The following is a 22,332-nucleotide window of genomic DNA, read 5'->3' as shown; positions in this document are numbered from 1 at the left end:
ACCAGATTCAATCTGATCAGATCTAACATATTGTAGTTGGCACTGCTCAAATAACAAACCCATATTCCAAGGAATGTATATACAGTATGTATATATTAGTATTATATATATATATATATATATATATATATAGTATAAAGGCAGTATGGCATTAAACAAATGTCCAGAAGAAAAGCCAAACAAACACTATACAGAATCTGATCAATCATAATTCTTTGACAAATCATCGGCTAAATTCGTTCTAACATCATCCTGTACATATTTACAATATTTCTGTATTTTTTAAATAGGTGCGGTTATTTTTAGCATAAGAGTCTTCTTTTAAAAACATTCAAAAATCTTACCAACCCTAAACTTTTGAACAGTAGTGTATAAATACACAGATAAAAATGTGTAACTATCATCACAAAAAAAAACAATCGTTCAAACTAATTTAACAATGTATTCAAATATTCAAAAATAAAATAAAAAATAAAGAGAAAAAAGATTTGAACTGCACCATCCTTCTCTTTAAAATTTTGAACAAATCTGATTACATGCCAACTGGAACAATAGCATTGACATACAAATGGATGTGTAAATGTAGATGTCATATGTTAATGTATTTGACTGTATGACCGCGGAATTGAATGATTTCGGAATTTGCCATTTTTACAGTTTAGTTTCAACAGATTTTAAAACGTATATTATGTTTTCTATTGAAATTGTTTAATTTGAAAAACATCAAGGAAAATTAAATTTTTCATGAAATACACTTTAGTCTCGCATAGCCAGACTTTCAGACTGACGGCAGAAGGTCTGGACTCCTTTCCAAGAGGACGTCTGATCGACATGTAAAGCAACCAACCAGCGTTGTGTTTAGGGGCGTGAAAATGTAACGTCGATGCCCCTACGATAACAGACCCCCGTGCAATTCATTCAAGAACATTGTGCAAGTTTGATGCAACAATGGTGCCGTGAACTTCACATATTTCGAAAATCCAGCATTTAGCTGATCCTGATAAGCGCTCATTGTCACAGTTGTAAACACGACGGCTTTCTTCTTCCATCCTGAGAATTCATTTAATCAGAAAACCATTTCAAAACTTCTGAAGTGTTTCCCATTTTGTGTGCAGTACGCATCAAACGTTCAGCCAATGGTCGGTCCATTGGCGTGATGTTTGAGGCTGAGTCTACACTTCAAATACCCCCCTAAAGCACATCATTGCGTCCTAATCCCATGAATAATGTTTAGAAAACATGATCGCTGACGTTACTACATTCAAACCCCCTTCCCCACAACAAACTAAAAGCTCTGTCTTCCTTTGTTGATCTTCCTTTCTCTCCATCTTTCTTTCATTCCAAGTGCCCTACAATAACCATTTTTCACTCAGAGAGAACTGCAATCTAAACCCTTTAAGAGCCTCTGCCAAAGCGAGCACAATGTCAGCCTTGACAATGAGTTAGAGTGTTGGAGACAGAGAGAGTGAGAGAGCTGATTGACTTATTGCGGCCCTGATACCTGGCAGCAGTCGTAGGAAACGTGTATTTTTGGAGTTTCCCCAGACTTTCACTCGCTTATCCTTCATCATGCTCTTTCTCAGTGATGACAGAGAAGGAAAAGATATAGTGATGCAGAGAAAAAGAGACGGGGAGCCTTTATAACACTGTCTTTCCATCTGGAACTAAAACCGATTGTTTATACTGCAGTTGGGGGACATTGCAGCATGTAACAAACTCATTTTTATCAAAACAATTTGAAAAGACAGATTGTTTATCCAGTTTTTAAACACTATAACATGACCTTTAGTAAATTTTATCTAGTGGTTTATCCAAAAGGATAAGTAGAAACAGAAACTGACACCAAATGAAGGATACTTTTGTCCAGTTAGCTTGATAATTCAATCTCTGTTCAAACACAAACAGTTCAACTCTGCTGCAGCGCAAACTCACACTGCTCTCTTCTTCAGGTGTGTTAGACAGTTTTTAAGACAGGCGATGTGGGACACATCCCGCCCAAATAACAGACCCAGACATCATCCTCCCAGTACTGAATAACCCTGCCTCTACTCTCCAGTCCTGTCCAGTGGCATCACAGGGAACTCTCAGCAAGCCTTCTCATTGGCTGGTGGCTGGACGGAGTCTAGATCCTTCCGCACACATTATGTCACAGCACACAGTCTATTAAAGTGAGTTACTGCCCTCACTGTCCATCTGCTAGAAAGAATGCCAGCAGCAGTAGTAGGCGTGTAAAAAGCAGTGTTGGGGAAGCTACTTTGAAATCATGCTACACAATTAATTAAATTATACTAGTTAAACCAGTCAAGCTAAAAAGTAGTTAGCTAGACTACAAGCTACTAACAAAGGGCTATTTAGAGGGAGTCTTTTTAAATAGAAAAATAAAAAAGAGTAAGGGCAAGATTTATTAAACACAACAATAAAAAAATAATACAAATAAAAAAAAACACAACGACATAACACACGCATGATGGGAACTTACCAATGGGAGTGGAAATTTTTGCGCATGATCTATGGACAACTAAACACAGACGTATCATTTCCATAATGACCAACAAAATATAACAAGAGCAGCGCAAATTAGCATCTGGTTTAAGAGATGCTTTTTTGGGGCGTTAAATAATGCCACAATTACCAATAAATTATCTAGCGCATCCTTAGTAAATTACCATACAAACCATCTACCATGCACGGAATCCTGAGAAACCTCAATCTTTTAGGGCAAGTGTTACGAACCCCTGTTTTAAAATGCTCGTTGGAAAAGGGGTAAGCAACATAAATGGACACCCAAGGCAAACTGCAGTTTAAACATTTATTATAAGGTTAATGAACGAATGCACAAACCCACATACCTCATTCAACAACTCTCAACAGATGAAAACAACACTTAAACTATACTGAAATTAAACTATACTTAACAGAGACTAACAAATAGATCAACAAAACATCAAATAGAAGAACCCAACTTGTCTTGAGCGGCTGGCCAGGCATCATGACGCACACAGGATTCACCACTGCATGCCTCATTCTGTTTCACACTCTTATATTCTCAGCAGGAGCCATAAGAGCAATGGGGCACAGGTGCGCAGGGGCGGAGCCTAACACTCAAAAGAGAAATAAATTAATCAGAGCACAGAAACAGATACACACAAAATACAAATACAGCACTCATAAGGCTTCGGCCGTAACACAAGGCAGGAGACCTCCGTTGAAAGTGCATGACCTTTGAGCCCTCAGATAGCACTGCATGAGAAACTGTCATGCTACTCTGTTAAATATAGCCATATGTGCTCAGAGTACTTTGGAAAACTGTTGTCAGTTAACACAGTCTGACGCTTCCTCCCCCCACCCCTCCTTGAACTTAGGGTGTAAGTTACTTATGTTTAAAAAAAATTAATTCAATTAAAAAAATAGGTCTTTTTGATTTAATGATAGTACAGTTATGTTTTGTCTTGTTAAATACCTATAAAAAGGATTGGGAGTAACAGTCTGACGCTGCATCACGATGTTACGCAAGGAGAAAGCTAAACACCTGTTCAATGCATAGATGCCAGTGAGTTCTCTGGGCCCGAACTCATCTCAGATGTTCTTAAAGACAGTGAAAATGTGTGCTGTGGTCTGATGAGTCCATGTTTTAGCTTGTTTTTTTGTGTGGAAAAAACGGACATTGAGTTCTCAGTCACAAAGATGAAAAGGACCATCCAGACTTTCATCAGTGACAGGTGCAAAAGCAAACATCTGTCATGGTATGGAGGTGCATCAGTGCAAACGGCAGGGGTGACTTGGATTTGTGTGAAGGTACCATTGACGTGGAGGCATATTTTGGGATTGTACAGAGACATATAATGCCGTCAAGATGCAAGACAATGCAGGCCTCATTCTGTACGTGCTACAACAGAGTGGTTTCCACTCCACACCATAGAGTGGATGTGCTTGACTGCCTGCAGTCCAGATCTGTCTCTTATTGAAAATGTATGGCCCATCATGACAAGGAGAAACAGACGGCGATGACCACAGACTGTTGAGCAGATGTCTTATATCAGGCAGGATTGTGTAAAAATTCCACTTGCAAAACTGCAACACTTAGTATTCTCAATTCCCAATTGATTAAAAAATAATTTAATGGAAAGGTGATGTGAAACATGCCTCTGCTCCAACTTTATTGGAGTGTGTAGCAGCCATCAAAATCAAAATGTGTTTATATTTACAAAATACAATTAAGTTGGTCAGTGAAAATATTGGAAATATTTTCGTTGTACATTTGTCAGTTAAATAAAGGTTTCAAGAGAATTAACAAATCACAGATTCTTGATTTTATTGCATTTTACAAAATATAACAGCTTTATATTATAACAAGTTGTATTTTTAAATTGGTCTCAGTCATTAAATGGGAAACTTTTTTTCTTTTGAAAAAGTAACCCATATTTTGTTGTAAATTTAAAAGTAATGCGTTACTGTACCAATGTTCAGCGAAGAAGGAGGCGGGAACCGGCGAACAATCAAAATATACTTTATTTAAAATAAAACAAACAAACCAAAATACCGCCAGCAGCCCCTCGTGGACGACTGCTGGCCACCGAAAATAAACATAACTGCCAGCAGCCCCTCGCGGACGACTGCTGGCTAAAATAAAATACAAATACAAAAACAAAACACAACTAAAATACAGGCCTGTTCCTCTCTCGATCATCAACGTCGTCGCTCCTCCTTTACGCTTCCGCTCCTCCGTGAGAGATGCGAGACCGGTGTGCTTCACAGGTGCTGCTAATTAGCAATCGCACTACTGGCCTCGCGCCGTTCTCTCACGTCCCTCGGCCGTCCTGTTCGCCACAGTTACTTTACTAGTTAATTGTCAAAAGTAGTCCGATTAAGAAACGTCTCGGTTACTAACGTTACCTCGGTTCCCTGAGAGTAGGGAACAAGTATTGCGTAAGTTAGCTTACGCTATGGGAAAGCTCCTTTTCTCGAGAATATTGAAGCACATTTTTTAAAACGCAGTGCAGCTGCAGAGCAGACATAAAGCTGAGCCCCATAGCTCGCTCATTGGCTTGTGCTGCGGCAACTGCACGAACCTATGGCGAGTCGGCTAGGGTGCGCAAACCAATCAGGACGCTTCGTGCCTGCAAGCGTCAGAGCCTGCCAGAATGGGCGTGCTTATAGCTATATAATACCCATTTCGCCATAGAATTCAGGTTAAATCGACTGAAGCGATCCCCTAATCAAAACAAAGTAGCATGGCGAGTTACGCAATACTCGTTCCCTACTCTCAGGGAACCGAGGTTACGTTAGTAACCGAGACGTTCCCTTTCGAGAGGTCTCTCGTATTGCGTAAGTTAGCTTACGCTATGGGAACCCCTTTCAAAACGCCGTTCGTGCTTTAAAACTTCACCCCATACTATAGCCTAGGGCCAAGCCCCCGAGGCTCATAGAAGAGTAAAGTTATTATGTGTCCTAATGCCAGATCAGTAATGAGCCTTATATAGGAAAAGAATAGGAATGGGCCTTATAAGGGGCCATTCCACTTCTTATATGGTATAAAGAACCGCAGTTCATGTTTACCCAGGACCAGACAGACGTCGGGCCTTATAATTGTGAAAATGTGCTTAACACTTTATTTATACAGAAAGAACCCTCGCTTGCAAAGCATGATCTTTCATATTATAAAACCACCTAAATGTGGACGGTGAGGCCCAGCCTGCCGCCGCACAAATATCTTCAATTGGTATTCCACTCGACCACGCCCACAACGAGGCCATGCCTCTCGTGGAATGAGCTTTGATGCCTATGGGACAACGGAGGCCCTTAGACTCATAAAACAGCGAGATAGCATCAACGATCCAGCTTGACAGTCTCTGCTTCGTGACCGCACAACCTCTGGTGTGACCTCCGAAGCACACAAAGAGCGGTTTTGACTGCCTGAAGGGGGCTCCAAATAGACTCTGAGAGCACTCACAGGGCAGAGTAGGTTCACCACAGTGTGTTACCACAGCTCTAGGAAAAAGTTATTGTCCAGCTAAAGATAGTCTTGATTGATTCACTTCTGTTGCGAAGATCATTAGTTATTAACTTAGGGGTAGCTAACACAACACTGTTCAAACAGAAAAAGCCCTAACGCCCTCCGGGCTGCCCATCTGCACAAATCAGTGCCTGTTGTCTCGAGAACGCACTCCCTGCATTTATCACATGTAAACACGGTGAGATGTTGACTTATTTGTTGACTGATCCTACTCACCAAAGTTGTTGATGGACTTGTAAAAGGCGCGAGCGAAATAAATAAATAAATAAATAGCGTAAGGATGCCACGCTAACAGGCTAGCGAATTACTAGCGTGTTGTGCTAGCAACAATTTAGATTGAAGCTAGCGGTGTCAGGTTAATATGTGATGTTGAGTAAGTTATATTTAGCAGTATAAACAACAGGGAATGATAGCAAATAATGATTCAAAACAGAAAGATATACGAAGCTCACAGACGCAAACCAACACTCTCTGAAAGCTTCTGAAAGCTTGAAAAATTTGGTACTGCACCCCTGACGAGAGACCTCTTGAAAGGGAACTTGCGTTACAAGCCTGTGTGCCTTACACAGGTTTAGAATGATATGAAGGTTAGTAAATGATGATACATCTAGATTATTTGGTAAACTATTTCTTAATCCACCATCACATGTTATATTTGAAGATACTACTACTGTGCACGCATACATTTTAAGTTAGTCACACACAAGACCAGCAAGAAATCAGTTCACTTTAAATTTTCTGCTGCATTTCATGATGGATCTCTTTTCCGACACAGATTCGGTCTGTTTAAATTAAGTCAGCACCGCACACCCCTGGCCAAAACCACAGTCAGAAATCTCTAATGCACACAACATACTGCAACTCCATCATCCCTCTGTGAACACCAGCACCTCCATCATCTCTTAATGGAATAATGCTGTCGCTAAAAACCCAACACAACAGATTAACATCAACACATAGTCACTAACATCTGACTTTATTATTTGTACAGACAGATACACTGCTTTATTATCCTGCTAGTAAAAAAAAAACAGGTCAGGTTCTAAAGGATCTGTTGACAATGTTTGTTTTCCAAGTGCATTTAAAACTGTGCACTCAGGCATTTATTTGTGATGTGGCAAGATGCAAAAGCTTACTTAAAATAATGTGGGTGACATTCTTTTCGTTGAAGCATACAATTTCACTCACCATACGTGAGTAGTATACATTTACAAGAAGTGTACTTTGAGTCACATTTGAGCTAATAAAAATGTAGATAAAAAGGACCATTTGACTTCCTGGTTTCAGTTATACCACAAAATATGCTTCCTTTAGTATAATATGAGAGAATGTGGATAAATTCTGACCTTAACGATCGGTTGAATGTTTAATGGCAAGGTGTGTAAAAACTGTAAATACAAATCCATGTATATTTTGATAACAAGGGCCAGATTCACTAAATAGTGCAAATTAGTATGAGAGCTTAGATGGGAGTGGAAATTTCTGCGCGAAATGTTCTGACGAGGTGCAAATTAAGAAACAAAAACGCAGCCAGATCATTTCCATAATGACCCAAACAATCTACCAGTTAGCGGTAGACTGAAAGACAACCACAGAAGTCTTCATTGTTGGTTTGGTTTAAGACGTGCTTTTGTTTGGGCAGTAAATAATGGCGCAAACACCAGTAAATTGATGAGCGCAAACCTTAGAAAATGACCTTGCATGATTAATTTAAATACTCTTCTCCCATAAATTTTACATCTGAAAGGGAAACTCCTTCAAATGCATATGCAATAAGGTCAGCCACAAAAATAACCCTATCCACGCTGTTCAGCGCAAATTTTTAACTGTGTCTTTAGTAAATCCTGACAGTAGTTCATGAATTAACCGTAGCAGATCGGTTTCTGGGTTTCTGAAAGCGCGCTGCACAGCTAAGGCAAATTCTAACCAAGTAGCCTATCTGAAAGTTGAGCATGCAAACTCATTGGCAACTGATACAGCATGAACCAATCAGCTGTGTCCTATAAAGAATGATGTGATTGGAAGCAGGTTGAGTTAAGGACCTGCTGGCCTGAGCCATCATTTTAATGCATCCTTACTGAATAAACATATTTATTTCTTTAAAAAAAAAAACTTGCAGATCACAAGCTTTGGAACGATTGTATATCAAATGACTTCTACTGCAACTGTAATGTGCAAAGACAACGGTAAACCCCATATACTTAACTGAAGGAGTAGCTTGAGCCATTATATAGACCAGAATTTCATATTGACCAGCACGGAAAGGCTATTTTCACTTTGACCTGTAAGAAACCACCACAAACACCCTGGCAACTGTACAGTAACATGCTAAAAACACTATCTATTCTATAAGCAGAAAATATAGATGCAATCCGACAGCCCTTAATGCACAATTGGGAATCACTGCAGATCTATTGTAACATAAAACCCCCTGCGGCCACCCGGTTACTTCCTAATCCTTTTATCCTGTAAGTTTCTACAGCATTGCTGTGGAGCGTGGCTCTTATAAGCATGTGTGCATGTAAAGCTCATCCAAAACCTGCCGCTCTAATCACAACCATCTCTATACCACCACATAAGCACTTACAGATCCATTTACATGCAGTATGTACACACCAACACACACTTACAAATGTTTGGAGATGACATCAAAGACACATGGGTTTTTGTGTCTTTGCTTAATCAGCGGTCCAGCGGCTTAAATGAACTCTTGGCAACCACAAGATAATTTGAATATATGAATGACATCATAACTGCTCGCCGCAAATGAAGACTTCTGTGGTTGTCTTTCAGTCTCAGACGACCAAAGAAGCGAGAAAGGGAGGTACGAAACAAGAGACAAAGAAACTGTGTCTTTCTAAGGTTTTCTAATCTTCAATATAAACATTTGCAATTCCTTTTCATGTGGCAGACGCATAGTTAATTTTTACAGGGCCATATAAAAATACAACAATAAAACCAAAACAAACACCCCAAACAAGACGTGATGTTCATTATGCTTAGCAACAAACCTCTGTTTCAATACATTTAACAGGGGAAGAAAGGCAAAGAACAACAAGTAGAAAATAAATGAAATGGCTGAGCATTGGTGCACACGGGTTTTCAATCTTTTTGATGCCAAAACCATCCAAACACAATAATCCCTGTGTGAGGGAGACCCTTCTAAATAAATATATTGAGACCCCTTTATAGTGTGTGAGAAAAATATTAAGCATGATATTATAAATAAAATGTTTGTTCTTCAAAATTAAGTTACTGGATTTTACAGTGTCATTGTACCAAAGCAACACTCTACCTTAAAGTACTGATAGATGTAACAGAAAGAACATAGTAAATTCAATTAAAAATTATCTCTGTAGCACTTTCACATTAAATATTGTTCCACTTTCACATACAATACTGCTTTTAATTTCATTGATCAAGCTAAAGGAGATAGTTGCGAGGAGGAAAAACTATTTTTTTGTTTTTCAAAAAATGTTCTGCAGCCCCCTGGGGTTCCCCAGATCCCAATTCGAAAACCTTTATAGCACTTTATTCATTGAAATTATAAATCTCTAGGAAACTAAAGCTAAACTTGCTTTCCAACATCCCTAGAAAATAACAACTTCTTGAAACTGCAAGCTTGTCTAGATAAAGTAAATTTCTCCTCTATAAATATGTACTTTCCTTCCTTGTACTCAACAAATTCATTTGTTTCTATTCATCTCCAGAGCTCCACGTCCTCCAGTGGGGCCCTGTGCAATGCAGCACTTCCTGTTTGAGTTAAGATGGTGGTATGTACAGCCATGGCCCTGTTAAACATGAAATTTCCTGGTTTACACTGAAATGAATATGTACACATATTTCACACTCATCTCATCAGGTGGGTTATGACGTCTTGCAGATTGACTGGGGCCATGGGAAGGAATGGAAAACTCAGAGCAGAGAAAGGAAAAGAATGGAGTAATAATGAATATACAATATGCAGTACAGGCAGCAAGTATTTAGAATAACAAACAGCTCACACAACAAAACTTAGTGTTGTTTATAGTAACAGATGGAAGATGTGGGGTGAAAAGAGAGAACTTGACTTCATAGGCTGCTGATGGGCAGTTTGCAAAGTGCATTAAGAATGTGTTCATAGTGTGTGTTAATAGTGTGCACTTTGGGTTCTTTAGGTTCCGTTCAAGCTGTGTGAATGGTGCTGAATAAGCAAAATTTCCCATTGTAATATTATTATTATACATATGTGCTCAAGTGTGTTCAAAAAGTTCTGATTGTGTGCTCACAATGAGCATTCTTATGGTGTTCACAATGCTTGTTTACAATATTCGGAATGTTCATTCAAAGTGTGCCTTCAGAATGCTTTTTCACAATGTTAATTCAAACTATGTGTTTAGATTGTTCCTTATAGTGTGTATTTAGAATTTTCATTCAAACTATTCACTCAGAATGTTTGATCAAACTGTGTTCATTCTGTTTTCAGAATGTTTGTTCATTCTGTGTTTATAATGTTTGTTCATTCTGTGTTGAGAAGGTTTGTTTAAAGTGTGCATTCAAAATGTTCATTTATTGTGAGTTCAGAATGTACACTTAACGTGTGCACTAAACGTGCACTAATACGCAAAAGAGACACTGTTCCCCAGGCAGCTTCCTGTGCACATTCTTAATTGAATGTAAACAGTTGGAAAGAAAACACATGTGTGTGTAACAATTAGGGCTGGGTAAAAAATATCGATTTCTCGATTTTAATCGATTCTCATTTTTACGAACCGATATCGATTCTTAAATCCCAAGAATCGATTAGTCATCCTGTTTTCAGTTGATGAATGAATGGAACATTGTAGCGCGCATCCCATCCAATAAACGCAATAATCTTTGTGCTTTGTTACTATTGATATGAAACAAAGTCTCAGATTTCAAATTTACGTCCATTTTCTTACGAAATTCAAAAACATAAATACCGTTTTGGCGCTGTGGCGTGAGATCGCTCTGGCGCAGCTCAAGAGAAGCAGCAGCGCCGAGCACACATAATCTTCTCTTCCGCCTTAATATTATCAGTTACAGCGTGATCGAATTCCTTGTTGTCACATGGAATCGCTCAATCATTGTTTCAACCGAGGAAAGACGTCAGTGAAACAGCTTGTAAACAATGTCATGTAACGTCACATTTACCTCAGAAAAACCATATCCAGTGACCATGAACTCGTTAGTCAGCTAGAAAAATTAACTCTAGAGAGGAGCATTTTGCTAAATATATGCACCATATTACATATGCATTTTATGTTATTTTATAATTATTTTATGTTTTTCAATATTTAATGCATGTTTGAATAAATCTGGCAAGTTTTTATGACAGCCACCATTTAAATATTTATATTTCATATAACTTTATTATTAGAAAAATAAATAAAAGTGTAATTGTTTGTATACAAATCAGTAAATCTTTACCTTTAATATTAGGCTATAGTAGGCTGATGAAACAATTTTAATGATACAACTGACTCCCATAGTTTACAGCATTGGTTAAGAGATTTGTTTTCCTTGAGAAAATTTGCCATGTATTGTACCTGATATCCAAAATAATCAATATTGAATCGAATCGAATCGTAATCGAAATCGAATCGAATTGCAAGCTTGTGAATCGAAATCGAATCGAATTGTGAAATTTGTGTCAATACCCAGCCCTAGTAACAATATATCCGTGCACTAGCTCTTAAAGTGACAGCAGCCTAATATACCTGCTACAGTCTGTCATTAATGAGAAACAAACAACAAAAGACAAAGATAAAATCACTCATTGCTCTTGAATGAATAACTTTTGTAATTTTAATAAGGATTCGTCTATATTTAATGTAGAAGTGAAGACTGCAGTTATTATACATTATAATTAGTTTCTTTGTTCTTATTGTATTGCTGACGGTTTACTTGTCATCTGTAATTGATTTGAGGACATTTATCTTAGCTACTGTACAATAGTTAACGTAGTATTCATTTTTGCTGAAGTATCGATAATTGTAAAATTTCACTGATATCTAAAATACTCATATCATGAAATAAGACTTTGATCATATCACCTACCAAATAATCATATTAAATCATCGTGATTTCAACATTGACCAAAATAAACGTGATTATGATTTTTGCCATGATCGAGCAGCCCTACTTCATAGTGTGTTCAGAATGTTATTTCAAAGAGTGAGTGTTCATTCAAACTGAGTTTAGAATGCTTGTTCAAACGCATTAAGAATGTTTGCTCAAAGTGTGTATTCAAAATCTGTGTTCAGGGCGAGTTCAGAATGTTCATCTAAATTGCATTTTCAAAAAATTTGTTTAATGTGTGTTCAGGATGATCGTTGAGAATGTTAGTTGATGCTCACAAAGTACAAATACACTCAGACACAACAGCTGCACAATGCACTCCTTGACACCACATATCTCCCACACACGCTCACACACATGCAGTGCCTCACTTGAGGTGCATAAACACACTGAGCCACACAAAACTGACTGACTAACACAAAGACAGGCAGGAGGCTCTGCCTGAAGGTTTGGCCCTTTCCCAAGTCATTAAGGACAACTTAAATCATTCCAGAATATAAAGTGCTCTTTAAAAAAAAGAACTTAAAAAAACGCTCCCAGCTGACTGCCTCTATAGTGAGTGTGTGTAACTGATGTTTGAAGCGTAAGAGCTTAGCGTGGAACCCCCCGATAAGCTGAGCTGAGCTGTGAAAACACAGATTACATTTCTGTGGCTTTAAAGCATCCGTTGCATGCCTGCGAGCCGAGCGGGTAATTAGTGCATCAAAAGCGCACAGCCTCACTTTGACCGAGGGCCAGGGTTTGATTCGGGGCCCTTCGCACTTCTAAGACAAGCGTGCTAATTCAACACGTCCTCCCACACGACAAACACACAAGCTGTTCACTTCTTCTCAATCACTCACCGACTGTCAGTCAGATTCTCTTACGTACTTGAGAAGGGTGAAGAGTTAATGCATATGAATATAAACCTCTCAGAATGAATCCTCATTATTTATTTAAATAAACAAAAAAGGACTGTGGAGAATTCTTCTTAAAACACTGAGACACAAAGGGGGAAAATAATGATTTAACAAGTGTAAGGTCATTACGCTTATCAACAACATGATCTGTGGAGCTCTGTTGAAATAATAAACTGAGCTGAAAGCAGATATGACAGAACAATATTTTGACATAAAGCCTTGATAGACAGTATGTCATTTTTCCTGGACAATACGTGCTCTAATTTGTTCAGTGCCTTTAATCTTTGGGTTTTTAAATCCTCAAATCTATTGTGCAGTATTGGCGTGGGGGTATTTTTGTCGTTTGCAATTCTAATGAATTCTCAACAGAGTAACAAGAGATATCCATTAAGGGTTTGCTTTTAAAATTATTCATTTAGCAGACACTTTTATCCAAAAGACTAAGATCCAGAACCAGGACAGTACAAAACTAAACCAGAAATTACAGAACAGTAGAAAAGTGGTTTACGGTTTATAAAACTCTTTGCATGCTGGATGTCTGTGACAGAATCCCGTGAGCATTTCCATCTGTGAGCACTTACAGTAATAAAAACTGAGCGCAAAACTATAATAACAGCTCATGCAACACAACAGACCTCAGGTGTTTACTAGACAGCTACACGTCTGGATTTTCAGTGCCAGTGTGTGTGTGTGTGTGTGTTTGCATATACATACATTATCACTCAAAGGTTTGGGGTTAGTAAAAAAATTTTCAAATAAAATGAATATTTTTATTCAACAACAATTCACTGAACTGATCAAAAGTGACAGTAAACATTTATTAGGTTACAATTATTTCTATTTAAAAAATAACATTGCTGTGTTGAACTTTCTATTCATCAAAGAATCTTTAAAAAAAATGTATCACAAAAATGTTGTTATCAAGACTGATAATAATGAGAAATGTTTCTTGAGCAGCAAATCAGCATATTAGAATTACTTTTCAAAGGATAATGTGAAGACTAGCTGCTTAAAATTCAGCTTATATAAAAATAGAAAACAGCTATTTTAAATTGTAATAGTATTTCAAAATATAATACTGTTTTTACGGTATCTTTGATCAAATAAATGCAGCCTTGGTTAACATTCAAGACCTTTGTCCAAAAACACTGGTGTGAAATGGTAAGAATGGTAGAGTATGTCCAAAGTTTTCAACATGTTCTTACAAATAGAGTAAAACCTGTCGAACTCTAACTTTTAAAGTGATCCTGGCTAACAGATCTTCAAAAGTCAGTGTGCAGTATGTGTGTGTGTGAGTGTGTGAACGAGGGTGGGACGCTGATCTTTATGCAATGTACTTCAGATAAAAATCTTGATATTTACTTCAAATATGTTTTTGTGTCTTATCAGTGATGTAATGTTTTCACTAGTTCAGACGACGCCGGTGAGAAAGAGAGAAGTAATGAGAAAAGAAAAAGAAATTACAAGCATGAGGGAAAAAAAGTGTTGAGGTCCAAAAATGTACAAAAGCAAACAAAATCTTTGCCATCCCTTTTCAACAATTAATATAAATACGTACAGATCTTTAAGGATCTTTAAAGCAGTCCTGGAAGAGAAAAAGGCATATCAATATGGCAGTAAAAAATGCTTATTTTGTCATTTGTATTTCCTGCTAGCTTGAAATGTTTCTTATGACAAACAAAAAATGTATGCTATAACGTTGATGTTTTATGTACCAGAGAAATGTGATACTATATCACATCCAGTGCAATTTTTGTTGCTGTTAATGAAGTAGTGATTGAGTAGTCCTGCTTTAAAGTGAGGAAAATGTGTATGAGACATTGTTTGAGAGAAGCAGCACTTCTCTCTTCCCTCATTCACCACATCAGAACACAACTGATCCCTCAACAACACAAAATCACTGCGCTGAGATGGTATTACACTTTACATTTAAAACTACAACCCATACCCTGTGCAGAACAATGATCTGGAGTCAGTGTAGACACAAACAGAGACATCCGGTGCTATAAAACAAGATGAGGTGGGGGCTGTCTGGATGGTACGTCTCACTATATATGAGAGGATAAAGCTCATTTTCATGGTCTCTGATTTAACAGACGCTAATATATGTTCATGCACACATAACATGCTTTTTAGTTTCTGTCTATGGCTTATTGCATCAGTGACACAAATGATATCTTCTGGTAACATTGGTATCCTCACTCTTATCTTGAGGGTGCTGAAGGCCACTGTGGTGTCAGAAAGAAAGAGACACAGAACGGAGCTGTCAGTTCTACTCAGGGCTGTCTGTGATCAGAGTTTGTCTCACATGGCACTGATAAGACATTAGTTTTCTCAGGCCTTAGAGCGTCCTACTTAAGAAGGTATCCTCTCTCCATTTCATCATCCCTCTCTTATAAGTAACAGATTTAACTTAATTCACCCACTTTATATCTCATTTCATGGATGTCTGCAGCCTTTGGGGTATGTCATTTTATGAAAGATTTGCATTTTGGTTGGCGGTGTGGGTGTGTTTGTCTGTATGGTTTCATCTTAAGATAAAAGTAAACTCATTCCCAAAATAAGGAACTTTTAAAGCAATCATCAAATTTGGATTTACCCTTTTGGCTCATTTCGGTTCTTTAACCAACTCAACTAAGTTAACACAGTTATTGTGTGTCCATGAGATAAACACATATACCTACTAAATGGTCAGTGTTGCATTTTTTAATTAATCTAAGAGCAGAAATAGTTTTCCCGAATCCACCAAAACTTTCATTTGAGAGTTACGGGAGTAAGAGTTTCTGAGAAAAGTGACTGAAATTTTTGAGTTTAGATTCATTAATGTTTTTTATTAAGCAGAAATCTCTCAGGTTTAAATAAAAATATATTAATTTGTGTTTAGAAGATGAAAAACAGTCTTATGGGTTTGGAACGAAATTAAGGTATGTCAATGATGACAGAACTTTCATTTTTGGGTGTTATTTAACTCAAAAACTCAGAAGTTAGTGCTTAAATCAGTATGATGGACACTTAATTAATTAGCTGAATCCATCAGATGATTAACATAAAATATATATTAGATAATATAGATAAAATATGAATATATATATATATAAGTCTGACTATAACTATTCACTGATTTATTTTATTAAACTACATAAACAATAATTAATAAAAAATAATGTTTGTAATTTACATCAATAGCTGAGACTTTTTTTATGTAAGCAAACTACATAACTAAAAATGTATCTGCATAAATGTATCAAAATATGCATCAATTATGAATTGGATTAATGAAATCAAATAAAATCAATGAATGAAGTCTAACTGCAAATGTTGTGTAAAACATCTCGTTTTGTTTTCCAAAGAAAAAGCTTTAAATATGTATTTTGAACAACATGAGGGTGAGTAAATGTTTCCAAAAATTTTATCCTTTTAAGTGTCTTTAGCCATTGGCTGTGGGCTGAAGAAAATCCACTTTGCCTCACAGACAGGAAGTAATAAGTACAGTTAACGTTCAGCTACTACTTGACATTTTAGTGTACACACACACAAAAACAACCACATGACAGACACATACTGTACAGCATTAAGAGCCCTCAAAGCAATTTACAAGACACATTAAAGCTGAAACTGTCTATAAAAGTTAATTAAAGTTCAGACAAATAAAGACTTGCCACCATGGGAATGCCAACCACATGGAATCATTTAGCAGACCTTAAGAGTCCAACGACCATTTATAAACTACTAGTGGGTCAGTGGGTACAGCTGGTTCAAACAACAGCTTAGAGAGCCCACCTTTGGCCAAATCACACAAGACCTTGTGCAGTTCGGAGAGGATAGGAGACTCTCATGGCTGCTGGCTGGTCCTCTCGGTTACTCCCAGCACGACTCACAATGAGGCTCTGGCTGACACTCAGAGAATATAGCCAAACACACACACACACACACACACACACTCAGTCACAGTGCAAAGCAGCCAGAAACAGGATCCAAACACAGCTGAGACACGCTCACATTAATCAGACACTCACTCGCACACACGCATACTTTCGCAGTCTCACAATAGCCATCCATCCTGTTTCTCTCCTTTTGTCTTCTCCACTAGTTGGTCTCCTGACATTGGGACATGATTTACAAACAGAGACAGTGGAGCGAACGAGAAGAAGTCAAAGTCAAAGTGAGATGTAAGCTGTAGCCAGGGCAGGACATTATTAGTTGTGGGGTGGTCTCCTTGTGTGAGCCTCTGTAAACATTAAATAACAAACATTGCTACCGCACAGACTCCAAACACTTGTGGATCATTTCTCATTCCCAGATCATATCTAGTTCTGCACCATGAACACTGTCGGGAAACACGCAACAATTTATTTCTTTTCTTTTTTCTTCTCAGCAGTGCGACAGCAGTTCAGCAGTTATAGTGTCCAAAATAGTGTAGCTTTTTCCAGCAACATTTTCCAAAGAGTAGCATGATGAAACGCTACATGGATGCTTTTTGTCACACTGTGTTATGGAAACTAAATGAGGAAATATATTTCTCTCTGAAGTAATTGGAGAGTCATATTAATTTTAGCTAATTTGTTTGAAGCTATTCAAAAAAATGCAGTCCCTATGCAATATGTTTAAAAATATAATAGATATAAAATATTTAGTGGTGCCTTTATATTGGAGTGTTTACAATCATTAATCAGGCATGATGAAAAATAGTGCCATGTTATTCAGGCGCCTTTTCATGATTTAAAGGGGAGCACACTACTAGTCTGACCACCTTTTCTTATTTATTCAAAAATATAATATATATAATATATGAATTATAAGTAAAGACTGTACACATTGAATCATAATAAAAATGCTGCAACAATAAAAACAATATCATTAAAAATAAAATTCTGATTGTATTCCGATTATTCCCTCGGCAGCATGCAGATCTTCATTTATCTTATGAATGTAACAACATTGGCAATGCTGACAATCGCTTCACTCACATAATGTTGCACATTAAAATGGAAGATTACACAGGGTATGTAAGGCTAAGTAAAACGTTTGCAATTTTGATGTTTTTTGTCAAGTTCAACTAAGACCAGATGGGTTTTCTACCCGATACAAACTCTTCTAATTGCAAAAATGTGTTTTACAACCAGATAGTTAATGTAAAAAACTATAGGAGTAGCATAGAGATTCCTTCTTCACAACTGCATGTAGTTCTGTATCAGGCTACAACTATCATCTCTGGTCAGTCTTACCTTCCTCACACTGAGATCCGCTGTATCCAGGACAACATTTCCACTCCAGAGAGGTGATGGTGCGGTACACAACTTTATAGGATGGCCGGACCACAGTGCGATAGCTGCAACACACACACATAAAATGTAAGTAGATTTGAAAGTATGTTACCAGATGACTCTAAAAAGACAGGAATAATCTTAAAAACCTACAACAGTGGAAAAAATGAAAAAGTCATATATATATAAAAAAGCTAAAAGGTTTTTTTTAGTTTACATGTGGTAAGGTTTTTTACACATAAATGTGGCCTTTGTGAGCATATGAGACTTCTTTCAAAAACATTTTAAAAGTTGTATTGACCCCACACTTTTGAACAGTTATATCATGCACATCATGCACCAGTTACTGGTTTTTACAAGGTCCTGTCAAGGACTGCAAAATTATGGGATTATAATTTTACACATGCAATGTTTTTGGAACAGTGTTACTATCTAACCAACACTTGAACACAATAACTGCACAGGTTGCATATGTAAAAGTGACCAATGAGATGTTCCCAAAATTATATAAAAACCCTAAGTGAATTTGTGCTGATGATAAACTCACCTTCCCCCATTGCAACCCTGAGGCCACCTGCAGGTCTGATAGACTCTCTGAAGCGTGGTGCCATTCTGTACCTGACAAGTCACAGTCCTTGTCACCGTCTGAGGACACCAGTTTCTAAAATAGAGAGAAATATGATAATCAGAGCAATCTAATTGACCCCAGCCCTTCATGAATTGGATGGTTCTGATGACATAAGAATAATAACACACGCACATAGCTGGCCATGAAATGATCTAATCCAGTGTACACATACTGTAAAACTGATCAATGTTTCGTTGGACACCCGTACTTCAACAGTCTAACCATCTCTTTTGAAAACTCTTTATGGTGTTTACACAGGTTAAATGACCCGTATGCTCGGCAGGAGAGCATTGTCAGTGCTGTTTACTTTGCGGCCTTTCTCTAGCAAATCACATCCGCCCATTTTTATTCTTTCCGCAGCACTACAAGCAGGTCAAGCCACTGAGGGGGTCACTGCCCCGCATGTGTGAGCGTGTGGGCTCCTCATCTAGATTTAAGACAGCTTTTAGAAACCTGAGCCAAAACCGGAGCAGAGGCACAGTCCCTGGGAGAAAGAGTGGCTCTTTTGTGCTGCTTTTTATCAGGGCTTCACTTCACACAGCTTGAAAAGCTAAGAAACACTTCACAGCTTGAAAAGCGACTGTTTGACAAATCCCTGAATCAGGTGCCCATATATTTTAGAAAAAGTAACGTTAACCAAAACAATTTCTCAAAAGGTCTTAGAAAAGTGGACAGGTTTCCGGAAAGATTTTGACTTTGTTTTGAAAGGCTTATTTAGAGTAATATGTTCCTGCCCTAAAACATGCTATAGGGCATCTTCGTAACAGCAATGTAATGAAGAAAGCCACTCAAGGTATGATTTCAGTCATATTTCAGACTCATTATTGAGCGGAAAATGCAAACGAGAGAAAACCAGCCTGGAAGACAAAAGTCATCTGGAAAGTTTGCTACGGTAATCACTAACGTGCCCTACATAATGTGGAACCTTCTAATTGGGAAGCCAGTGGCAAATCCAGCCCTGATGAGGAGCAGACTAGAGTCAGGGCAGAGGAGAGGCAGAAAGTAACACAGAGAACCAAAACAAAGCTGCACGGCCCAAGCCCAGGATCTCGGCACATGCCAGAAGTCACAAAAGAAAGGAATGAACGTGGGTTTGAAGAGAAACACCAATCAGATCTCTTTCCCCCTAAGCTCCCTCATGATTTTTACACGGAATGGCTTGAAACAAAGAGCCATTGATAAGTTCACCTCAAACAGACCTTTGTATGAACCATTATGCCTCAAGTTGAGCAAACATAAGTCAAAGAGATGTGGAGCAGAATTCAAAGAGAGTTAATGCACGTGTAACATATGGAGGTCATTATATCTACTATACTTCAGTGGTTATTATCAATGGCTCAGCTTATGCACAGCTATGATCACACATCAAGAAAACAGGCCAGAGGGCCATACACGCTCAATAATCAGCATCAATCTGCCTGTATTAGTGTAGATTGTCTGTCTGTAGATTTCAGCGATTGTGTTTTCAAGCACACTTAAACATTGCTGTATAATAAAGTGCATGTATTGCAGGTTTGTACAAAACTACATATTAAATTATAATATATTCTTTTTTTAAGAACAACATTTGTGGCAAGACAAAAAAATTACAAGGCATGACAGTGCAATTGCAAAGGAATGAATTTAATGGGTAACACCTAGCAGATTAGATAGGTCAAAGATGAATCTATATACATTTTCAAAGATGAAAATGGATATATACATACATACATGTATATAATGTATATATTAAGTTGTAACCAGAAGCAACATGGGGTCTAACATGAAACCATCCTCATGGCATGCTCACACATTAACATCTCTTGCATGTGCAGTTTCCCAGCCCTTTCCCAGAACCTGCTAAAACTGTGGCCCACAGAACCATCCCTCAAATATGCCAGATATTTCCAAAGCCTATATGAATTTTAGGGGGTTTCCATGCCCTGCTTGAGACAAGGGCCCCTGGGACACAGTCTGGAACAGGACTGGGGTGACCACAGGCTTATCCGGTCACTACCTGCCCAACTGTTCCAGCCCAGCCAAGAAACACACACAAACACCAGAAGCCAGTCTAGGTCACAGCTGAAGACCTGAAGGGCTATTTCTGTGATCTGCTTGTTATTGAATTTAGAACCACAAATCATACCCCTGCCCTTCTCTAGGCAACACAGGAATGCACATTCAAACTCCACCATAAATACAACTGCACAAAAAAAAAATACTACACATAATTCACCCAAGCAGGCCATGCATCCTGCATCAACATCCTTTGTTGGCAAATCACCCTAAACATACACATACACTCAGAGAGTAATGATTGGATGAAAGAAATTATGCAACAAAATAAAATAAAATCCAATTTTAAGTTTAAGTTTTAAAGCTTAATTATTATGGCATCCATCAAATAAAAGCAACTTCTTTTGTGTTTCAAAAAAAAATTAAAGTCATATGTGTTTGGAATGACATGAGCATAAGTAAATGATGACAGAAATTTAATTTTGCGGTTTAATTTTAGGGTGAAATGTATATTTGGACAGTCAAATCACCTTCACATCACCTCTGTCAACACACCAAATCATGTTAATTAATCTGAGCAAAAACTATCACATATAATTGCTCCCATATTTAACCATGATTTCAGTTGCTCTGAACTCCACCCAACTGATTCTGTCCATTTAGGATCATTTTAGCCTGCAAATACTACATAGGTTGAATAGACACAGAAATGAGCTGAACTTCCAAATAGTATGAGTAGGCGTCCGGGCAATGGGCATTGCAGATAAAGATCTAGAGCGGCACAGCCATCAACACAGTTCCCACACAGCCAGCTTAGTGAACAGGGCGATTTGTTTGAATTGTTCACCCCCCTCCCCTCTCATCTGATCCTAACTTTATTTGGTACTTCCCCAACAGTACCTTCAATTAGTCCCTCGATTCTAAAACACAAAACTATGTTAAAATCCACGCAAAATGCCCTTTCCATTTTAAAACAGCACACAGTGCAAGGCATTCTCTGGATGTTCAAGAAAACTAGATGATTCTGGACACAGTCCAGCTCCATATGAACTAATGAGAGGATTTATAGGGAACACACAGCAGAAATGCCTTTCAATGGGAAATGACCTCTCGCCCGCTTTCTGAACAAAAAGAGGGAGGCAAAGCCAACTAAACTCTGCTGCTTTGATCCAGATTTAAACCTCGGGGCAGGGAGAGACAGAGGGTTAAAGAGGAGGAGCAGTACTTATAGACCATTATTCCAGTAATCTAACATCTTTCCTTCACGCAGCCTTTATATTAACATTATACAACCCAGTTATCAACCCACACTCTAATTCTTACTCCTTATTGTTGTGCCTTAAAAATATTAAAATTTTTTTAATAGAATATAAACCATAGAATATTGTTTTCCAATTGTTTACATGTCGGGGACTATATCTTCCAGTGAAAGGATGTGTATGAATGCATTTG

General features: G+C 37.9%; 1 protein-coding gene across 3 annotated transcripts in view; it reads right to left on the bottom strand.

The window, feature by feature from the left end:
- Positions 1–22,332, bottom strand: part of emid1 (EMI domain containing 1) — a 67,610-nt gene that overhangs the window by 39,987 nt on the left and 5,291 nt on the right. For all 3 annotated transcript variants that reach the window (XR_013206840.1, XM_077241059.1, XM_077241058.1), the window contains exons 2-3: positions 18,805–18,918; positions 18,219–18,322 (exon numbers count right to left, since the gene is read on the bottom strand). Coding sequence is in view for 2 of the 3 variants with exons in the window: in XM_077241059.1 (XP_077097174.1) it covers positions 18,219–18,322; positions 18,805–18,918 (218 nt within the window). In the remaining variant the exon portion in view is untranslated. The remainder of the gene's footprint in view (positions 1–18,218; positions 18,323–18,804; positions 18,919–22,332) is intronic.

This window comes from Siphateles boraxobius, unplaced genomic scaffold (genome assembly GCF_051911475.1).
Source record: "Siphateles boraxobius isolate OS27281-9 unplaced genomic scaffold, OSU_SipBor_1 24, whole genome shotgun sequence".
NCBI classification, from domain to species: domain Eukaryota; kingdom Metazoa; phylum Chordata; class Actinopteri; order Cypriniformes; family Leuciscidae; genus Siphateles; species Siphateles boraxobius.
The sequence above is the reverse complement of the archived record's forward strand: the minus strand, read 5'-3'. Positions and strand labels throughout refer to the sequence as shown.